This window comes from Stegostoma tigrinum, chromosome 35, assembly GCF_030684315.1.
Source record: "Stegostoma tigrinum isolate sSteTig4 chromosome 35, sSteTig4.hap1, whole genome shotgun sequence".
Lineage (NCBI taxonomy): Eukaryota > Metazoa > Chordata > Chondrichthyes > Orectolobiformes > Stegostomatidae > Stegostoma > Stegostoma tigrinum.
This window is the reverse complement of record NC_081388.1, coordinates 22,548,878-22,568,461: the sequence shown is the minus strand read 5'-3', so window position 1 is coordinate 22,568,461 and position 19,584 is coordinate 22,548,878. Positions and strand designations below refer to the sequence as shown.

Sequence of the window (19,584 nt, the reverse complement as noted above, 5' to 3'; positions counted from 1 at the left end):
CTTTATTAACTCTAGCTAACAGTCACTCTAATTTGTGTTTGTCTCCGATTAATCTAAATCCTTCACATCTCTGCCTCAGAAAACCAGAATTTAACACATGGCTCACTGCAAACACTAAAAATACTGCACGGTGACATCAAAATGTGAGAAATATTTCAGTACAAGTCCCCGTGTGAGTGACTCTAAAACACCCTGTTACAGCTCACAGCACAGGGTCACTGGCAGCGGCTGGGGGCTGGGGGCTGGGTGCTGGGTGCTGTAGGCTGGGGGCTGGGTGCTCTAGGCTGGGGGCTGTGTGCTCTAGGCTGGGGACTGGGTGCTGGGTGCTGTAGGCTGGGGGCTGGGTGCTGGGTGCTGTAGGCTGGGGGCTGGGTGCTGTAGGCTGGGGGCTGGGTGCTGGGTGCTGTAGGCTGGGGTCTGGGTGCTCTAGGCTGGGGGCTGGGTGCTGGGGCCTGGGAGTGTGAAGGTCATTCTCAGTTCCAGAGCGACACCAACCTGACCCCCGTCCCAAACCACGCTCACCCCTAAGGGCAGACATTCTGGTCAGGCTTTAAAGCAGGCACATTCCTGCATCAGGCCATTCAGCCCCTCAATGTTTGTGCTAGCCCTTTCAGGCACTTACCTTCAGCATCCGGGAAAGACTGTTTTATTCAGTCTGAATAAACTACTCATGGAGGTTATGTTCCAATTAAATTCAGTGTGGAAGGAACAGTCCCCAGCTCAGTCCTGGTCATTGATCTGATGCCTGTTACCCTAGACCGATAGCCATCTTAGCAGCTCCCTGGGAGAAGTGCAGGAATTTCAGGAATAACCCACTGTGGATGGGGAAGCAGGGCATCATTCCCTCACTTCCACCCACCATCCCGCTCTCACTCCCACCCTCACTCCTCCCCACCCCTGACCCCACCTGCAGTTGGCACTTACCGGGCACTGGCTCATTGTTGGGGGTGAGTTTTCCATCAACAGTCGCTCGGATTTCATCAAACACCTCACCCTCAGGCCTGTCACCATCGAACTACGAGAGAGAAAGAGAGAGAGAGACACACACACACACACACACACACAGTCACAGAGAGAGAGAGAGAGAGAGACACACACACACACAGACACACACACACACACACACAGTCACAGAGAGAGAGAGAGAGAGAGAGAGACACACACACACACACACACACACAGACACACAGACACACACAGTCACAGAGAGAGAGACACACACACAGACACACAGAGAGAGAGAGAGACACACACACACAGACACACACGCACACACACACACACATTCACACACACACACACGCGCGCGCACAGAGAGAGACACACACACACACACACACATATTCACACACACACACACACACGCACAGAGAGAGAGAGACACACACACACACACACACGCATTCACACACACACACACACACACGCACAGAGAGAGAGAGAGAGACACACACACACACACACACGCATTCACACACACACACACACACACACACACGCGCGCACAGAGAGAGAGAGACACACACACACACACACACACACACACACACACACACACAGAACAATCCCTCAGTAACTTCACTGACTGCGAACACAGATGCAGAAAACAAACCGAGATGTAAAACACAGCTCAGAAAACATGAGATTGGGAGTGTGGTAAAATATCTCGGATCTCCCATCAAGCACTCCCAGAGCAGGAAAAGCACGGGGTTAGATGCAGAGTAAAGCTCCCTCTACACTGTTTCCCATCAAGCAGTCTGGATTATTGACATCGCAGTCCCGTAATGCCCCTCGATGGCGACCCCACTCTGAACAGTGGAGTGAGGCTAGCCACTCATTTTGTATCAAGCACAGACTCGACGGGCTGAATGAGTTCCTGCACTGTACAATTTTTCCTGCGTTTTCTAAGTATTTTAAACATCTGGAGAGGAGGGAGGTGCATGATACAGGGAAGCCATAAGATACAGAGCAGAATTATGCCATTCGGCCCGTCAGGTCTGCAAGGGCAAGTGTAGTTCTGTACGCAAACGGCTCCCTCCGGAGGGTTAGCACAGGCACAATGTGTCGAAGGGCGGCCCTTCCAGCTTGGATGCAGAAGCTGGTATCATGTTCCCTGGACCATGGAGGGTTGAGGGGAGATTGAGCTGGAACAGTTCTGAAAGACAGGGGGTTGTGAAGGAAGGAGATTCGTTTCTGGTGACAGGGGAGAGGGTGAAAATAACCGGAGAGTGAAAGTAAACCCAGGAGGGCTGGGACGATACAGTTCCAGCCTCTTACAACATGAGGTGGAAGCAGCGTAGAAGGCTGAGATTTGAAAGGGGAAGTGGGTCCACACTGAAAGGTCAGCGAGAGACAGCACAGTGCAGTGGGGGGTTGGGGGTGGGGGGTGGTGTAGCAAGGGCTGGCTGGATGAGACAGAGAGTCTCCAGATGGTGTCACGCTGATGGACGGGATGTCCATCCCCCCTGTGCAGTTGGGTAGTGAGGCTTCCCAAGGAGCTGTACCCCGCTCACCGTCACAATGAGGTTCCTCTCCTGGTAATACTGCACAAGAGGCACGGTGTTTTGTTTGAAGGTGACCAGGCGACGCTGTATGGCTTTCGGGTTGTTATCAGGTCTGCCCTCCTCTGCCCGTTTCTCTAGGCGCTCCTTCAGGTGGCAGGTGGCACACGACAGATAGATCACCAGGTCTGGAACACAGATCTCAGGAGCACACACCACCAAAACATTAGAATCCACACTCTTACTCAGCATGAATAAAACACTCACTTCACACTCCAGTTCCACACGGTACTATTTCTCTCAGTTTACTGCCAGCTACACTTTGCAGTTTCACTGCAACCCCAACCAGCTACAGCCAACCTCCTGCTGTTACTCAGGGTCAGGTAGATCAGCATCAGGCTCCCACATTTTTACCTAAAATCAGTAAACTTCAGTTTAAAGGTCAATACTGAGTCAGAGCACAGCACTGAGGGAGTGGGCACTGTCGGAGGGTCAGTGCTGAGGGAGTGGGCACTGTCGGAGGGTCAGTGCTGAGAGAGTGGGCACTGTCGGAGGGTCAGTGCTGAGGGAGCGCTGCACTGTCGGAGGGTCAGTGCTGAGGGAGTGGGCACTGTCGGATGGTCAGTGCTGAGGGAGTGGGCACTGTCGGAGGGTCAGTGCTGAGAGAGTGGGCACTGTCGGAGGGTCAGTGCTGAGGGAGCGCTGCACTGTCGGAGGGTCAGTGCTGAGGGAGTGGGCACTGTTGGATGGTCAGTGCTGAGGGAGTGGGTACTGTCGGAGGGTCAATGCTGAGGGAGAGGTCACTGTGGGAGGGTCAGTGCTGACAGAGTGCCGCACTGTCGGAGGATCAGCGCTGATGGAGTGCTGCACTGTCAGAGGGTCAGCACTGAGGGAGTGGGCACTGTGGGATGGTCAGCGCTAAGGGAGTCGGCACTGTGGGAGGGTCAGTGCTGAGGGAGTCGGCACTGTGGGAGGGTCAGTGCGGAGGGAGTGGGCACTGTTTGGTGTGCTGTGTTTTTCCATGATATTAAACAGAGGTTCTCTGTGCCCCCAGATGCTGGTAACTCTCCCGAGATATTATTGATGAATTTGATGAAGATGACTCAGTCAAGCCACGCCATTCGACAGTTGATGATTTTAAATCTAATTGGAGCGCTGTCTGTGGGATCTTGCTGTGTGCCTATTAGTTGTCCCTTAACCACATCACACAGTGATTACATTGGACCAGTTTTCGATTGTCTGGGATAGGGTTCAAGATTGTCTGGGAATGGGCTTGGGATTGTCGGAAACGGGGTTGGGATTGTTAGGAATAGGGTTTGGGAACATTAGGGAATGGATTTTGGATTGTGGGGTCATTGTTTGGGAATGTCAAGGATGTGGTTTGGGATTTTCTGGGAAAGGGTTTGGGATTGTCGGGACCGGGTTTAGGATTCTCAGGGACGGGGTTTTGTTTTTCGGGGAATGCATTTGGAATTGCTGGGGAATGGGTTTGGGTATGTTAGGGAATGGATTTTGGATTGTGGGGACCAAGTTCGGGAATGTTGGGGACAGTATTTGGGATTATCAGGGACAGGGTTTGGGATTGTCGGGGAATGGGTTTGGGATTGTCAGGGACGGGGTTTGGGATTGTTGGGGAATGAGTTTGGGATTGCCAGGGACGGGGTTTGGGATTGTCAGGGACGGGGTTTGGGATTGCCAGGGATGGGGTTTGGGATTGTCGGGGAATGGTATTGGGATTGTTGGGGAATGGGTTTGGGAATGTTAGGGAATGGATTTTGGATTGTGGGGGCCAAGTTCGGGAATGTTGGGGATGGTATTTGGGATTATCAGGGACAGGGTTTGGGATTGCCAGGGACAGGGTTTGGGATTGTCGGGGAATGGGATTGGGATTGTCAGGGACGGGGTTTGGGATTGTTGGGGAATGAGTTTGGGATTGTCAGAGACAAGGTTTGGGATTGTCGGGGAATGGGTTTGGGATTGCCAGGGATGGGGTTTGGGATTGTCGGGGACGGGGTTTGGGATTGTCAGGGACGGGGTTTGGGATTGTCAGGGAATGGGTTTGGGATTGTCGGGGAATGTGTTTGGGAATGTTAGGGAATGGATTTTGGATTGTGGGGGCCATGTTCGGGAATGTCGGGGACGGTATTTGGGATTATCAGGGACGGGGTTTGGGATTGTTGGGGAATGGGTTGGGGATTGTCAGAGACAGGGTTTGGGATTGTTGGGGAATGGGTTTGGGATTGCCAGGGACGGGGTTTGGGATTGTCGGGGACGGGGTTTGGGATTGTCGGGGAATGGGTTTGGGATTGTCAGGGATGGGGTTTGGGATTGTCAGGGACGGGGTTTGGGATTGTCGGGGAATGGGTTTGGGATTGTCAGGGATGGGGTTTGGGATTGCTAGGGACGGGGTTTGGGATTGTCAGTAAGGACTTTGATCTGACTGACTGGGTAATGTGATCACCTGATCATCGAAGCAGATAGCCTGGGAGACCTCACGGGGGAATCCATCGATTACAAATCCCGGGGAATCCGGCTGCTGCATCAGCTTCTGCTTAATCTCCGTTATTGTAGTCTCCTGCCGGGGAACCAAAACAAACAGTGCTGACCGTGATAAATCTGGAAAGATTTCACCTGCAGAACCTGAGGTCTCTGAAGCACCGGTGAGTATTATCCTGATACTTGAGGCTGATGAGCCCCTAGTCCCTGGAAAACACGGACTGACAGACTCAGGGTTAATCTCTTCATGCACTGCTCACACCAACACAGCTTCAGATTCTCATAAATCCATGGGATCTAGGTGTCACTGGGCAAGACTGGCAGTCCCTAATTACCCTTGGTGCCTCTCTTGGCCATTTCAGAGGGTAGTCACATTGCTGTGTGTCTGGAGTCACATGGAGGCCAGATGGGCTAATGGTAATGGATTTCCTTCCCTAAAGGACAGGAGTGAACCAGGTTGGGGTTTAGAAGCCACACCAAGCCCACTCCTTACAGCCCTACCCCTCTCCCCCACCCACCCCACTCCCACCTTGTTTCCAGTGGGAGAACATGAGCTCTCCACCTCTCCATTACCTGAGGAGCTAGCTCTCCATTCATGATGATTTTCGCGATCAAGCCCCATTTCCGGTTGTTGCTGGCGTTATGAAGCATCTTGTCCCGCAGCAGCTCCCCCACAGAGATGTGGACAAACCCGTAACGCTCAGCTACTTTCATGCTCTGGGTTCCCTTGCCGCTAGCTGGCCCACCTTCAGATGGAGGGAATGAAACAGAGAGAGGGAGGGAGGGAGGGAGGAAAGGAGGAATCACTGATATCACAGACAGGGCTACACAGAGATCAATCTGTCCATCAGAAAAAACTGGGTTCTTGACATATCCCCCACGCCCCACTAAATCCAATGAACTCCCCATGTTGTACAGATTGTGAACATCCAGAACAACAGCCCCATTAGATCAACGCCCCATTCATTAAACCCACAAACGTCCATTCCCTCAGTGGCAGCAGTGTATAGTATCCGCAAGATACGCTGTAGAAAGGCATCAAAGATCCTCAGACAGCACCTTCCAAACCCACAAACACTTCCAGCTCAAAAAACGAGAGGCAGCGGATACATGGGAAAGCCACCCCCTGCAAGCTCCCCTCCATGCTGCACACCATCCTGATTTGGAAATATATCGCCCTTCCTTCTGGGTTGCTGGGTCAGAATCCTGGAATTCTCTCCCTTAGGGAATTGTGGGTCAGCCCACAGCAGGAGGAGTGCGGTGGGTGTTCCTCATCACCAGCTTCTCCGTGGGCAGTAGGTGCACACCCAGACAGCAATTAACTTGTCATTGCTGGTGGATCGGACAGTGGGGGGAGATTCAACCATGGTCCATCCAGACGTGGGTTCCCCCAGGGTCACTGGTCACTGAAAAAACTGTGCCAGTACCTCTCTCCATCCAGACCTAAGGCCTCGTTAAAATATATTCATCCAAAGAAAAAATGCTTGTTTCAGTTTGTCAGTCTGTGCATACACTAAGCATGGGAGAGTGTTCTCACTGCTTACAGAATTGTCTATATCTGTAATTATCCTTTCACACCTAGTGTAGCTTCATCATCATTGACACGTATTAACATCACAACTGGGCAATGAATCATGGAATCACAGCATGGTTACAGCACAGGGTGAGGACATTCAGCCTGTCGAGTCTGTTCTTGCTAAGTCCCAGTCTGCTTTCATCTACACACAGGAGTGGGAATTATGGAGCACTCTGTGCTCCCCATTCTGGAGAATCCTGATCAATTTCAACTGTCCTCAGGCAGATGCAGTTTCTGTGTAGTGTCCAAGCATATGTTATTGGAGTGAATGTGCTCCTTCTCTCGGTGATTAACAACAGGGGGAAATGCCAGGAGTTTTCCTGAAGCCTCTAGAAATGGTCATCAGGGAATGTCAATCCGATGAGAGCAGCGGCATCACTTGGAATAAGATGACAAGGAATGACTTGGTTCTGGGACCCCAAGCTGCCCTGGTGTGGATAGGTTGAGGGTTATGACAGGGATAAGGAGCTGGTGATGTTTTATCGAAGTGCAGTCACTGTCACAGCAGACAATTCGAACACAGCAAGATCCAACAGGCAGCGATGTGATTCTGGACAATCAGTGACAATGATTAAGGGATATGTTTTAGCCAGAAAACCAGGGAGAAATGCCTGGCCCTGGGATCTTCTCTATCCCAGCTGAAGGGACAGAGGCAGCTGAGGTTCAAATCCCATCTCCAACTAGGCAGCAGCCCCATGGCCCTGCTCCCTCCTTCTCAGTAACAAAGCCCAAACCCTGGAATCCCACATGAACCTCCGACTTGAAGGAGATGCTGTTACCCAGGGTCAGGAACACTCACCCTGTTGGGGGCTTTCCCTGGATATCAGCCCAGAAAGGGATTGGTGGGCTCAGTCATCTGACCTGCCCTGGGTGGCTAACCTGAGGAGGGAATGGAGGGAAGGATGATGATGGGTAGCCCCTTCCCCCCAACTTCAGTGACCTTACCGTGATCTCCCAGTGATCTCACTGATGACCCCCGGTGACCTTGCTGATAACCCCCGGTGACCTTACTGATAACACCTGCCCCAGTGACCTTGCTGATAACCCCCTGGTGACTTTAGTGATAACACCCCACCGGTGACCTTACCGATGACCCCCTTGTGACCTATCCAATAACCCTTTGGTGACCTTACCGATAACCCTTCGGTGACCTTACCAATAACCGCCCCTCCGTGACCCCCTCCCAGTGACCGTAACGATAACCCCCTAGTGACCTTACCAATAAAGCCCTGGTGACCGCGCCCCCCCACCCCCCACTCCAGTGTCCTTACCGATGACCAGGATGATCCTTGGCCGGGGTTTCGATGGGTCAAACACCATGTATTCCTCGATGAGCTCATCTGTCTCTGAGAGGTCGGTGTCGCTCTCAATGGAGAACTGGTGAATTGGAGGGAGGCGATCATATCGATAGTGACTGATGCTGCGGCTCTCTGAGAAAGCTGAGGGGGCAGGTGGGGAACCACCACAGGGAGATCAAACAGTGAAACACTGAGAAACTATCAAAACCCGTTTTAATCCCCTGGCTTTCCCCACCAGGGTCCCCATTCAAATCAAAGCAGCAGTCCTGTGCCAACCGTTACTGTGCTGCTCTGTACGCTCGCCGTAAGTGCACTGCTTTGCATCGATTTACAATGTGTTCTACTCCCACATGCCATCTCGAAGTTGCAATTTAAAACCACAGAATCACTTAAACCCCAAGCCTTTGTTTTCAATGCCATAGAATCACAGAGCACAGAATCCAGCATTACTTAGCTTGGCTTCATTTTAATAATGCAACCAAGATAATGTGTTGTAATGTTACCACTCTGTCCTCATCTATTGTAATGATTCAGAATCTCTCCCTAATGCACCTCTCTGTGTTCACGCAAGGTCACTGTTTCCAAATGCCTCTCTGCATTTACAGCACAAGCTTTGCAATATAACATATGCTGTGAATGGGACTATGACAGCTGTACCTGAGATCTAACTAGATCCCTTTCATTAAACCTTAGCACCAGATTTCAAATGATCCCCTGTTCAGGCAGAACAGCAAATCTGATTCATTTTAAGTAAAACAGATTTATATTGGAGCAAAATAGATAAATAGCTAACAGAAATACTGCACATAACTTGCAAATTCTAAATAATATGCTGCTCGTTTTTTAAATACCTTTCATAGTGTTTGGATCATTCTCAGTTGTAAGCAATCTCATTTGACAAGATTGTGTTTTACATATTCCTCGGCTGGCTATTCACCACAACTGGGGTCAACTCTTTCTCAATCCAACAGTCACAGAGTCATACAGCACAGAAATAGACCCTTTGGTCCAGCCAGTCCATGCAGACCATGTTCCCAAACTAAACTGGTCCCACCCGCCTGTGTTTAGCCCATATCCCTCCAAACCTTTTCCTTTCCTGTACTTATCCAAATGTCTTTTAAATGTTGTAACTGCACCTGCCTCCCCCACTTCCTCTGGCAGTTCATTCCACACACAGACCACGCTCTGTGTAGAAAAGTTGCCCCTCATGTTCTTTTAAAATCTTTCCCCCTCCCACCTTAAAAATATGCCCCCTACTTTTGAACTCCCCCACCCTAGGGAAATGACCCTTGCCATTCACCTTATTTACGTCACTCATGATTTTACAAACCTCTATAAGCTCCCCCCTCAGCCTCCCATGGTCCAGTGAAAAAAGTCCCAACCTATCCAGCCTATTTTTCCATCTCAAACCCCTCCATTCCCAGCAACATCTTGGGAAATCTTAATAATATCCATTCTATAGCAGAGAGACCAAAACTGTATACAGTGGTCATAGGCTCATCTCACACAGAGCCGAGCAGGAGTAGATTCAGTCTTTGAGAAAAAGAACTGAAACACCATGATATTTCAAATTTATAAGTTGTGTGGATTTTTTTTGTAAATTTCTTTGTGCAATTCGTCTCAGTATAAACCTAATTCTTGTAATAAATTGGATTTGCTGTTCTTCCTGTGCCATATGTTCAGACAGCGTCATGTCTTCCCCTCTATCTAAGAGGTTGCGATGGGTGTGTAGTGAGATGGGGTTAAGTAAGGTGCAAATTGTAACTCTCTTCTCCTTTATTTCCGGTCACTGTGACACTAATATGGCCTGGACTGCAGATGGAAACTGGGAACATCCCTAGTCCATACTTTGTGACCTTCCCCGACACCATCCCCGAGGTGCACTTTCTGCATTTCCAGGGGAGCGCCTCAGCTGGGCATTTTTGTTGAGATGGGTCGGTCAAATGCTGGTGGTGAGGCGAAACCAGCTTTCTCACAATCAGGAAATTCTCCTCAGCATCATAGGGTAGAGTAATGCAGAATATCTGTCAAACCCCTCCCACTAAGTGCCAAGGTTGTCCTGTGGAGAAACCTGCAGGCTATCTGACTGAATAACATGTGAGAATAGGCAGAGAGTTTTGTAAACTGTATCAGTATAGACAATGTAATACGTGTAAAGATTTGAGGGCAGCTCATTACCACTTCGATAAATCGTTCTCTTCCCCTGGCTCCCACCGACAGCTGGCAGTGCCCTCTTCTCCTGAACGATGAACATGTCCCACCGAACTTTCTCCAAGCCCCCAATCTCTCGGACTTTCTTTAGGCAGTTCTCCAGATACTCCAGGGGCTCCTCGGGCCGATGGTACATGAGGCCTGTCAACATACTCTGAGAAAAAAGTATGGGCTCACACTGACTCAATATGGAACCAATATCCAACAATAATCATAAGAACACCTACAGTGTGCAAAGATGTTACATAGCCCATCAAGTCTGCACTGACCCTCCGAATAGCATTCCACCTAGACCCACTCCCCCAGCCCTGCATTTCCTGTTGCTAACCCCCCCAGCCTGCACATCCCTGGGTACGACGAGGCAATCTAGCATAGCCAACCTACCCTAGCCTGTGGACTGTGGGAGCAAACAGGAGTACCCAGAGGAAACCCACGCAGACACGGGGAGAATGTGCAAACTCCACACAGACAGTCACCCGAGGCTGGAATCGAACTTGGGTCCCTGGTGCTATGAGGCAGCAGTGCTGACCACTGAGGCACCATGACATGTGATAAAGTCACATTTTAAATGCTTTTTTAAAAAAAGGCAATGTCATATTTTTAACACGTTGTTAATTCTTCAGTGATCAGATGACACAGCAATGAATCATTATCCACGATAGCCAGCTCCCTCTGGGTAGATACCAATCACATTGTTTTATACATACGCCTTGCGAACCTCTTACAGCACCTAGGAAACTCTTCACCTTTTGACTTCGCAGGAATCTGGCCCATCTTAACAACATATCCCATTAAAAATTCCTACACCTACAATGGGAACGGTCTATGTAAACATGTCATGCTGTAATTACATGCTCCTGCTGGCTGGTGGTGCTGTTGCACCTGGGTTTTGACTTCTTTCGCGAGAGTGTGCTGCAACCCAAATGTTTCGCTGCTATCTCGCTGCAGGCTTGGTGGCCAGGCTGTGAGTGGGATGTAGACACAGTGAGTGGGTGATGTTCAGGCCAGGCTGAGATACACAGATACTGCTGGATCCACTTAGGCCGAACCCATCAGCCCACTCCACATGGAGAGTACACTTCAGCCCACTGCAGCTCACCACCTCTTTCTGTTCCAAATTACGGTTAATGGAATATTTTGAAGAGAATGTTCAGTGAGCTCTAAGTAAATTCGATAATGAGTTGTTTGGAGGGTTGTTGACGTGCTGTAAGAATTCAAGATATCCAGGACTCTGCCTGAAGAGGAATATTGACCTCTCTCAATGGGACCGGAGCAGTAGCCCATGAAAGGCGAAGGGGAATGTTAACCCATCAGTTTGAAGCCTCACCTTGTGGACCTGCGCAACGTTGAAGAGTGTGTACATTGTCAGCTCCGGCCGGTTTCACTTTCCGACCTCCTTTACTGCACAGTGCTTCCGCTTTTGAGGATCATGCCCCGCGCGCTTTAATCTAGGCAGGAGGCTATTTAGCCACAAGGTTCATCACATCCACATGCATCCCTGCCCCATATCCGGGTGCTGACTTTCACAAGGGGGTGTTGCTGGATTCAATTGGAATAAGTTTCCCTTCACCTGCCCTGGAAATCAGCCAGGGGCTTCTTCCCATCTTCTACATGGCCCAGGTGCCGCCTTCCCTGGTTGAATAGTCAGCAGTACAGGCTGGAAGTGAATCTCACCCAGAGTGACAGCGCACAGTCAGAAACTCCACACTTCCAGATCATTTTCCAAACTTCCCAACAGGTTGCCACAGCCTGGTCATATTCCCGGACCCTCCCAACCTGCCACCCGTCATTAAACAAGAGCTCAGAGGCTCGGGGTGGGGTGGTAATGTCCCTATCTCTGGAGAAGAAGCTCTAGGATGAGGTATACCTTGGTAACGTTCATCCAGCCGAGTGTGGGCCCTGTGCAATGCAGCTTGTGCGCCTCCAAAGTCCTTTTAATCAGCCCTTTGGTTGCTGTGACCTGCCAGTACTGCTCATAAACAAAACTTTCCATTGTCTTTTGGCACACGTAACGATAAAGCGGGGGAGTGTACCGGTGGGTGTTACTGGTCACAGGGAGTGTACCTGTGGGTTCTTACTGGTCACGGGGAGTGTACCTGTGGGTTCTTAATGGTCATGGGGAGTGTACCTAAGCATTCTTACTGGTCATGGGGTGTGTACCGGTGGGTTCCTACTGGTCAGGAGAGTGTGTACTGGTGGGTTCCTACTGGTCACGGGGAGTGTACCTGTGGGTCTTACTGGTTACAGGGAGTGTACCTGTGGGTTCTTAATGGTCATGGGGAGTGTACCGGTCAGTCTTACTGGTCATGGGCAGTGTACCTGTGCATTCTTACTGGTCAGGAGAGTGTACCGGTGGGTCTTACTGGTCATGGGGAGTGTACCTGTGCATTCTTACTGGTCATGGAGTGTGTACCGGTGGGTTCCTACTGGTCATGGGGTGTGTACCGGTGGGTCTTACTGGTCACAGGGAGTGTACCTGTAGGTTCCTACTGGTTACAGGGAGTGTACTGTTGGGTTCTCACTGGTCATGGGGAGTGTACCGGTGGGTTCTTACAGGTCACGGGGAGGGGGTCTTACTGGTCACAGGGAGTGTATGGGTGGGTTCTTACTGGTCACGGGGAGTGTACCGGTGGGTTCCTACTGGTCATGGGGAGTGTACCGGTGGGTCTTACTGGTCACGGGGAGTGTAACTGTGGGTCTTACTGGTCACAGGGAGTGTACTGTTGGGTTCTTACAGGTCACGGGGAGGGGGTCTTACTGGTCACAGGGAGTGTGTGGGTGGGTTCTTACTGGTCACGGGGAGTGTACCGGTGGGTTCCTACTGTCACGGGGAGTGTACCTGTGGGTTCTTACTGGTCACGGGCAGTGTACCTGTGGGTTCTTATTGGTCAGGGGGAGTGTACCGGTGGGTCTTACCGGTCATGGGCAGTGTACCAGTGGGTCTTACTGGTCACGGGGAGAGTAACTGTGGGTCTTACTGGTCGCGGGGAGTGTACCTGTGGGTCTTACTGGTCACAGGGAGAGTACCGTTGGGTTCTTACAGGTCACGGGGAGTGTACCTGTGGGTCTTACTGGTCACAGGGGTGTATGGGTGGGTTCTTACTGGTCACGGGGTGTGTACCGGTGGGTCTTACTGATCACGGGCTGTGTACCGGTGGGTTCTTACTGGTCACAGGGAGCGTAGTGGTGGGTTCTTACTGGTTACGGGGAGTGTACCGGTGGGTTCCTACTGTCACGGGGAGTGTACCGGTGGAGCTTACTGGTCACGGGGAGTGTACCGGTGGGTCTTACTGGTCATGGGGAGTGTACCGGTAGGTCTTACTGGTCACGGGGAGTTTACCTGTGGGTTCTTACTGGTCATGGGGAGTGTACCGGTAGGTCTTACTGGTCATGGGGAGTGTACCTGTGGGTTCTTACTGGTCATGGGGAGTGTACCGATAGGTCTTACTGGTCACGGGGAGTGTATGGTGGGTCTTACTGGTCACGGAGAGTTTACCTGTGCATTCTTACTGGTCAGAGGGAGTGTACCTGTGGGTTCTTACTGGTCACAGGGAGTGTACCGGTGGGTCTTACTGGTCACGGGGAGTGTACTGGTGGGTTCTTACTGGTCACGGCGAGTGTACTGGTGGGTTTTACTGGTCATGGGGAGTGTACCTGTGGGTCTTACTGGTCACGGGGAGTGTACTTGTGGGTCTTACTGGTCACGGGGAGTGTACCTGTGGGTCTTACTGGTCACAGGGAGTGTAACTGTGGGTCTTACTGGTCATGGCATGTATGGGTGGATCTTACTGGTCACAGGAACTGTACCGGTGTGTCTTACTTGTCACGGGGACTGTACCGGTGGGTTCTTACTGGTCACGGGGAGTGTACCGGTGGGTTCCTACTGGTCACGGGGAGTTGTCCAATGGGTTCTTACTGGTCATGGGGAGTGTACCGGTGGGTCTTACTGGTCTCGGGGAGTGTACCGATGGGTTCTTCCTGGTCACGGGGAGTTTACCGATGGGTCTTACTGGTCACAGGGAGTGTACTGGTGGGTCTTACTGGTCATGGGGAGTGTAGCGGTGGGTCTCAGCAGGTTCATTTAAAACTACAGCTGATCTGAACGATTATAATCCACATCCTAACTCCGGAAGGCCCCTCGTTCCTATTTAATCGTCCACTTCTCCCTGTCTCTGCAATCTCCTACAGCCCTGTGACCTCGTCAATCTTTCCTCATGGTTAAGGCTGGGATCCCCTGGTCTCTCAGGGAATCAGGGAGAAGGGGAGGGAGTGGGACAGTGAAGTTGAAACACTAAATTAGCCATGATGCTGTTGCATGGGGTAGCAGGTCTGATGGGCTGAATGTCTTATTGTCCTCTAACTCTGGCAGCATTGTTGCTGTGCTATTGGCGGCCATTCGTTACCTACCTGTGCTCACACCCTCCTCTCCATCCCTCCCTCTCTCCTTCTCCCTGCCTCCCTCTCCCTCCCTCCATCCCCCACCTTCTCCCTCCCTCTGTCTCTACCTCCGTCCACACCTTCTCCCTCCCACTCCCTCCCTCCCTCCATCCCCCACCTTCTCCCTCCCACTGTCCCTCCTTCTATTTCCCTCCCACTCTGTCTCACTCCGTCTCCTACATCCTCCCTCCTTCCCTCCCCCTCTCCCATCCCCCACCCCAAACCCAGCTCAGGGTGGCTCGGTGTTAGCTTTTGTCTGATATACCATTTCCTTGCGATATTTTCCACAACTTAAGGCGCTTTATAATTGTGAGTGCGAGTTGGAAACACAGCTTCCCGGCGATCGCTCCAGTGACTGGATTGTCAGAGGTGGGGAGGGTTTGGCATTGGCAACTGGGTCTCTAACCCGAGGGGATCCAACAGCCCCCAGCCCTCCCAGCAGCTTCTCAGTAATACCAGCTCCCATCACTGCCCTTAGCTCTCACATTACCCAACAACAATGATACACCACGTTTAGGCCCAGTTAGAGCTGTCAGAGACAGTAGGAACTGCCGATGCTGGAATCTGAGATAACAAGGTGTGGAGCTGGAGGAACACAGCGGGCCCAGCAGCATCAGAGGAGCAGGACCCGAAACGTCAGCTTTCCTGTCCCTCTGCTGCTCCCTGGCCTATTGTGTTCCTCCAGCTCCACACTGTGTTATCTAGAACTGTCACTGGTCTGTTTGCAGTTTGAATCAAAGCAAATTAGCCAAATGACCCACAGTTAGAATGATTCACCACTGAGGCTCAGAGCTGCGCTTGAACCTCACAGAGAGTGATGTTTATTCCTCACTTTGCTGAGGACCCTCGCCATTTCTCACTGATGTGCCCTCTCTGAGTGTGGTTCCCTCAGACAGCTCACACTTGGATGGGAATCCAGTGAAATCGTACTGCTATAGCAGCCCGTCCTTGTGGGAAAAGCAGCTTTACACTAACTCCACAGCAGTGACGGACTGGCTGAGGGCACGGTCAGTCAGAAACACCACGATTTGAGCAGGTTTCAGTGAAAGCGCCTCGGCAGAGGCTGAATCCGGGGGTGATATTGAGAAAGTCAGTTCAAATCCTGGTGTGGCAATACAGTTCACCATGTATGGAAGGGAATGGAACGTATACCATTGGGCATGTCTCACATAGAAACGTATTGGGTTGTATCTGCAGTGCTGTATACACGGTAAAGCTGGGAGGGAGAATGTGTCTGCAGTGGGGTGGTGAGTATGGGGTGGGGTGGGCAGGCAGGTGACTGGAATCTCAGTGGTTTGAAGTACAGCCGCTTCCAGAAATGGTTCCGAACACATCCTGACACACACAGACTCTCACTCCCTCGTTCGTTCTCTCTCTCTCTCTCTCTCACACACACACACAGACTCACTCCCTCTTTCTCCCTCTCTCTCTCTCACACACAGACTCACTCCCTCTTTCTCTCTCTCACACACAGACTCACTCCCTCTTTCTCCCTCTCTCTCTCACACACACAGACTCACTCCCTCTTTCTCTCTCTCTCACACACAGACTCACTCCCTCTTTCTCTCTCTCACACACACACACACACACACACACAGACTCACTCCCTCTTTCTCCCTCTTTCTCCCTCTCTCTCTCTCTCTCACACACACAGACTCACTCCCTCTTTCTCCCTCTCCCTCTCTCACACACACAGACTCACTCCCTCTTTCTCCCTCTCTCTCTCTCACACACACACACAGACTCACTCCCTCTTTCTCTCTCACACACACAGACTCACTCCCTCTTTCTCTCTCTCACACACAGACTCAGTCCTTCTTTCTGTCTCTCTCACACACACAGATACACACACACACAGATTCTCTCACACACACAGACTCTCACACACACAGATACACACACACACACAGACACAGACAGATTCTCTAGCTCACACACACAGGCTCTCTCTTTCCGTGTCTCTCTCTCTCTCACACACACACACACACACTCTTTCCCCCATTCTCTCTCTCACTCTCTCTCTCTCTCTCTCTCTCTCTCACACACACACACACACAGATTCAGACACCAATACACGCAGGTACAGGCACATATAGAAACACTCATAGACAGGCACAGTGACACACACACAGTCTCCAATAACACTCCACGACAGCGCCTCGTTTCCCGGGAAGGGGGTAGTCGGAACTGAAAGTGGGTGTCCCTGACACTACACCCCCCCGCCAGCTGACACTGACCCTATTCCCCAGCCGCCCCCGGCTCGGATCTGAACGCACCCTGTACCTGAGCTCCAACTGGGAAATGTTGAACCGATAATCTTCAAAACCTCTCATACTGTTAATTTAAAGAAACAACATGAATGGATTTCAAATCCTTACCTCGAACAGCAGAGGGATTTGCTTTTTGGAAATGTAATCTTTAGCTTCGCTGTTACTCATCCCGAGGAATCCGTCCTGTCAGTGCTCCTGGTGCTGAGGCTGTGTGCGTGTCTCTTCTTAGCTTCCACCCTCTCGCTGTCTCTATTTCTACACACCCCCCCCCCCACAGCCACCACTCCCTCTCTTCCCCCTTCTCTCTCTCTCTAACTCTCTCTCTCCTACCCTCTGTTCCCTGTCTGTTTCTCTCTCCGTCTGCCTTTCTCTCCTCCTGTCCTGCTCCCTATCCCCTCGCTCCCCGACTCATTCACTCTCTCCCTCTCTCTGTTGTGGTCACACACTCCCTCTTCATCTGTCTCTCTATTTCTCTCCACCTCCTTTTCTCAGTCTCTCGCTCTGTCCTAGTGTCACTGTTATTCTCCCTCCTTCCCTCCCTCTCCCACGATGCGGTCCCTCACTGTCACATTCAGTGGAATGTTTTGCACAGACACATCTATTTATTTACAGGATTTCACTGACTAGTGTTACCTTGGTAATGCCGAGGGGCAGATTCAGATCCACACAGACGTAGCATATGAGCATTGATCGGATTTTTTTATGGTGATCCGATATTTTTTGGTAAACAATGGGTCAGTTTCCGGGCGTATTGCTGAATAACCATGGCATTCTCACCCTACAATTTTGAGAACAAACTCCAGCAAAAAGCTGGCGGCCAGAGACACGGACTTTCGGAAGCTTCAGGTTTTCAATGGAGCATTTGAAATTTTAACTCATGCTGCGTCCTTTCCCTGCTCTCAGCCCGATCCTTAGACGCTCTTTCTCACGTCCCCGTACACCCACTCCGCCCAACCCCGTCACCCCTCTCACACCCCACCATCAATCAAATCCCTGCTTCCCAATTCTCTGCCCTCTCCTCCCGCCCGCATCCCACCATCCGATTCTCCCTCTCCCTACCAACACCTCCTCCCTGCCACACTACAACCAGCCCTTCACCTCCTCCTCCATCATCCCTCCATCCGATTCTCCCTCTCCCTACCAACACCTCCTCGCTGCCACACTACAACCAGCCCTTCACCTCCTCCTCCATCATCCCTCCTATTCGACTCTTTATTCTGCCTCTTTTCCTCTTCCACTTCTTCCCCACCCATTACTCACACATCGCTCAAGGGTGACATCTTAGGCTGTTCCACGATCACTGTGACTCTAATAGCTAAAGAGGAACACTAGTGCTCACACTGAGTCTAATTGCTACAGAGGAACATTACAGCTCACACTGAGTCTAATAGCTATAGAGGAACACTGGTGCTCACACTGAGTCGATTTGCGAAAGAGGAACACTAGTGCTCACACTGAGTCTAATTGCTAGAGAGGAACACTAGTGCTGACACTGAGTCGAATAGCTATAGAGGAACACTAGAGCTCACACTGAGTCTAATAGCTATAGAGGAACACTACAGCTCACACTGAGTCTAATTGCTAGAGAGGAACACTACAGCTCACACTGAGTCTAATTGCGACAGAGGAACACTACAGCTCACACTGAGTCTAATAGCTATAGAGGAACACTAGTGCTCACACTGAGTCTAATTGCTATAGAGGAACACTAGTGCTGACACTGAGTCTAATAGCTATAGAGGAACACTAGTGCTGACACTGAGTCTAATAGCTATAGAGGAACACTAGTGCTCACACTGAGTCTAATTGCTATAGAGGAACACTAGTGCTCACACTGAGTCTAATTGCTATAGAGGAACACTAGTGCTGACACTGAGTCTAATAGCTATAGAGGAACACTAGTGCTCACACTGAGTCTAATTGCTATAGAGGAACACTAGTGCTGACACTGAGTCTAATTGCTATAGCGGAACACTAGTGCTCACACTGAGTCTAATTGCTATAGAGGAACACGAGTGCTGACACTGAGTCTAATAGCTATAGAGGAACACTAGTGCTGACACTGAGTCTAATAGCTATAGAGGAACACTAGTGCTCATACTGAGTCTAATTGCTATAGAGGAACACTAGTGCTCACACTGAGTCTAATTGCTATAGAGGAACACTAGTGCTGACACTGAGTCTAATAGCTATAGAGGAACACTAGTGCTCACACTGAGTCTAATTGCTATAGAGGAACACTAGTGCTGACACTGAGTCTAATAGCTATAGTGGAACACTAGTGCTCACACTGAGTCTAATAGCTATAGAGGAACACTAGTGCTCACAGTGAGTCTAATTGCTATAGAGGAACACTAGTGCTGACACTGAGTCTAATAGCTATAGAGGAACACTAGTGCTGACACTGAGTCTAATAGCTATAGAGGAACACTAGTGCTCATACTGAGTCTAATTGCTACAGAGGAACACTAGTGCTCACACTGAGTCTAATTGCTGGAAGGGAACACTAGTGCTCACACTGAGTCTAATTGCTACAGAGGAACACTACTGCTCACACTGACTCTAATTGCTATAGAGGAACACTATTGCTCACACTGAGACTAATTGCTACAGAGGAACACCAGTGCTCACACTGAGTCTAATTGCTATAGAGGAACACTATTGCTCACACTGAGACTAATTGCTACAGAGGAACACTAGTGCTCACGCTGAGACTAATAGCTATAAAGGAACACTAGTGCTCACACTGACTCTAATTGCTACAGAGGAACACTACATCTCACTCTGAGTCAATT

At 50.6% G+C, this 19,584-nt stretch overlaps 1 protein-coding gene across 3 annotated transcripts in view; it reads right to left on the bottom strand.

Moving 5' to 3' along the window:
- LOC125447420 (adenylate kinase isoenzyme 5-like) overlaps positions 1-17,699 on the bottom strand; it is a 47,999-nt gene extending 30,300 nt beyond the window's left edge. The window contains exons 1-7 of one of the 3 annotated variants that reach the window (XM_059639915.1): positions 17,423-17,699; positions 10,050-10,236; positions 7,845-8,012; positions 5,571-5,743; positions 4,963-5,076; positions 2,514-2,702; positions 925-1,015 (exon numbers count right to left, since the gene is read on the bottom strand). In XM_059639915.1, the coding sequence (XP_059495898.1) occupies positions 925-1,015; positions 2,514-2,702; positions 4,963-5,076; positions 5,571-5,743; positions 7,845-8,012; positions 10,050-10,236; positions 17,423-17,476 (976 nt within the window). In that variant the 5' untranslated portion in view covers positions 17,477-17,699. Of the gene's footprint in view, positions 1-924; positions 1,016-2,513; positions 2,703-4,962; positions 5,077-5,570; positions 5,744-7,844; positions 8,013-10,049; positions 10,237-16,897; positions 17,393-17,422 lie in introns of those variants that run through there. The other 2 variants (XM_059639916.1, XM_059639914.1) reach the window with 2 other exon arrangements.
- Positions 17,700-19,584: the final 1,885 nt, after the last annotated feature.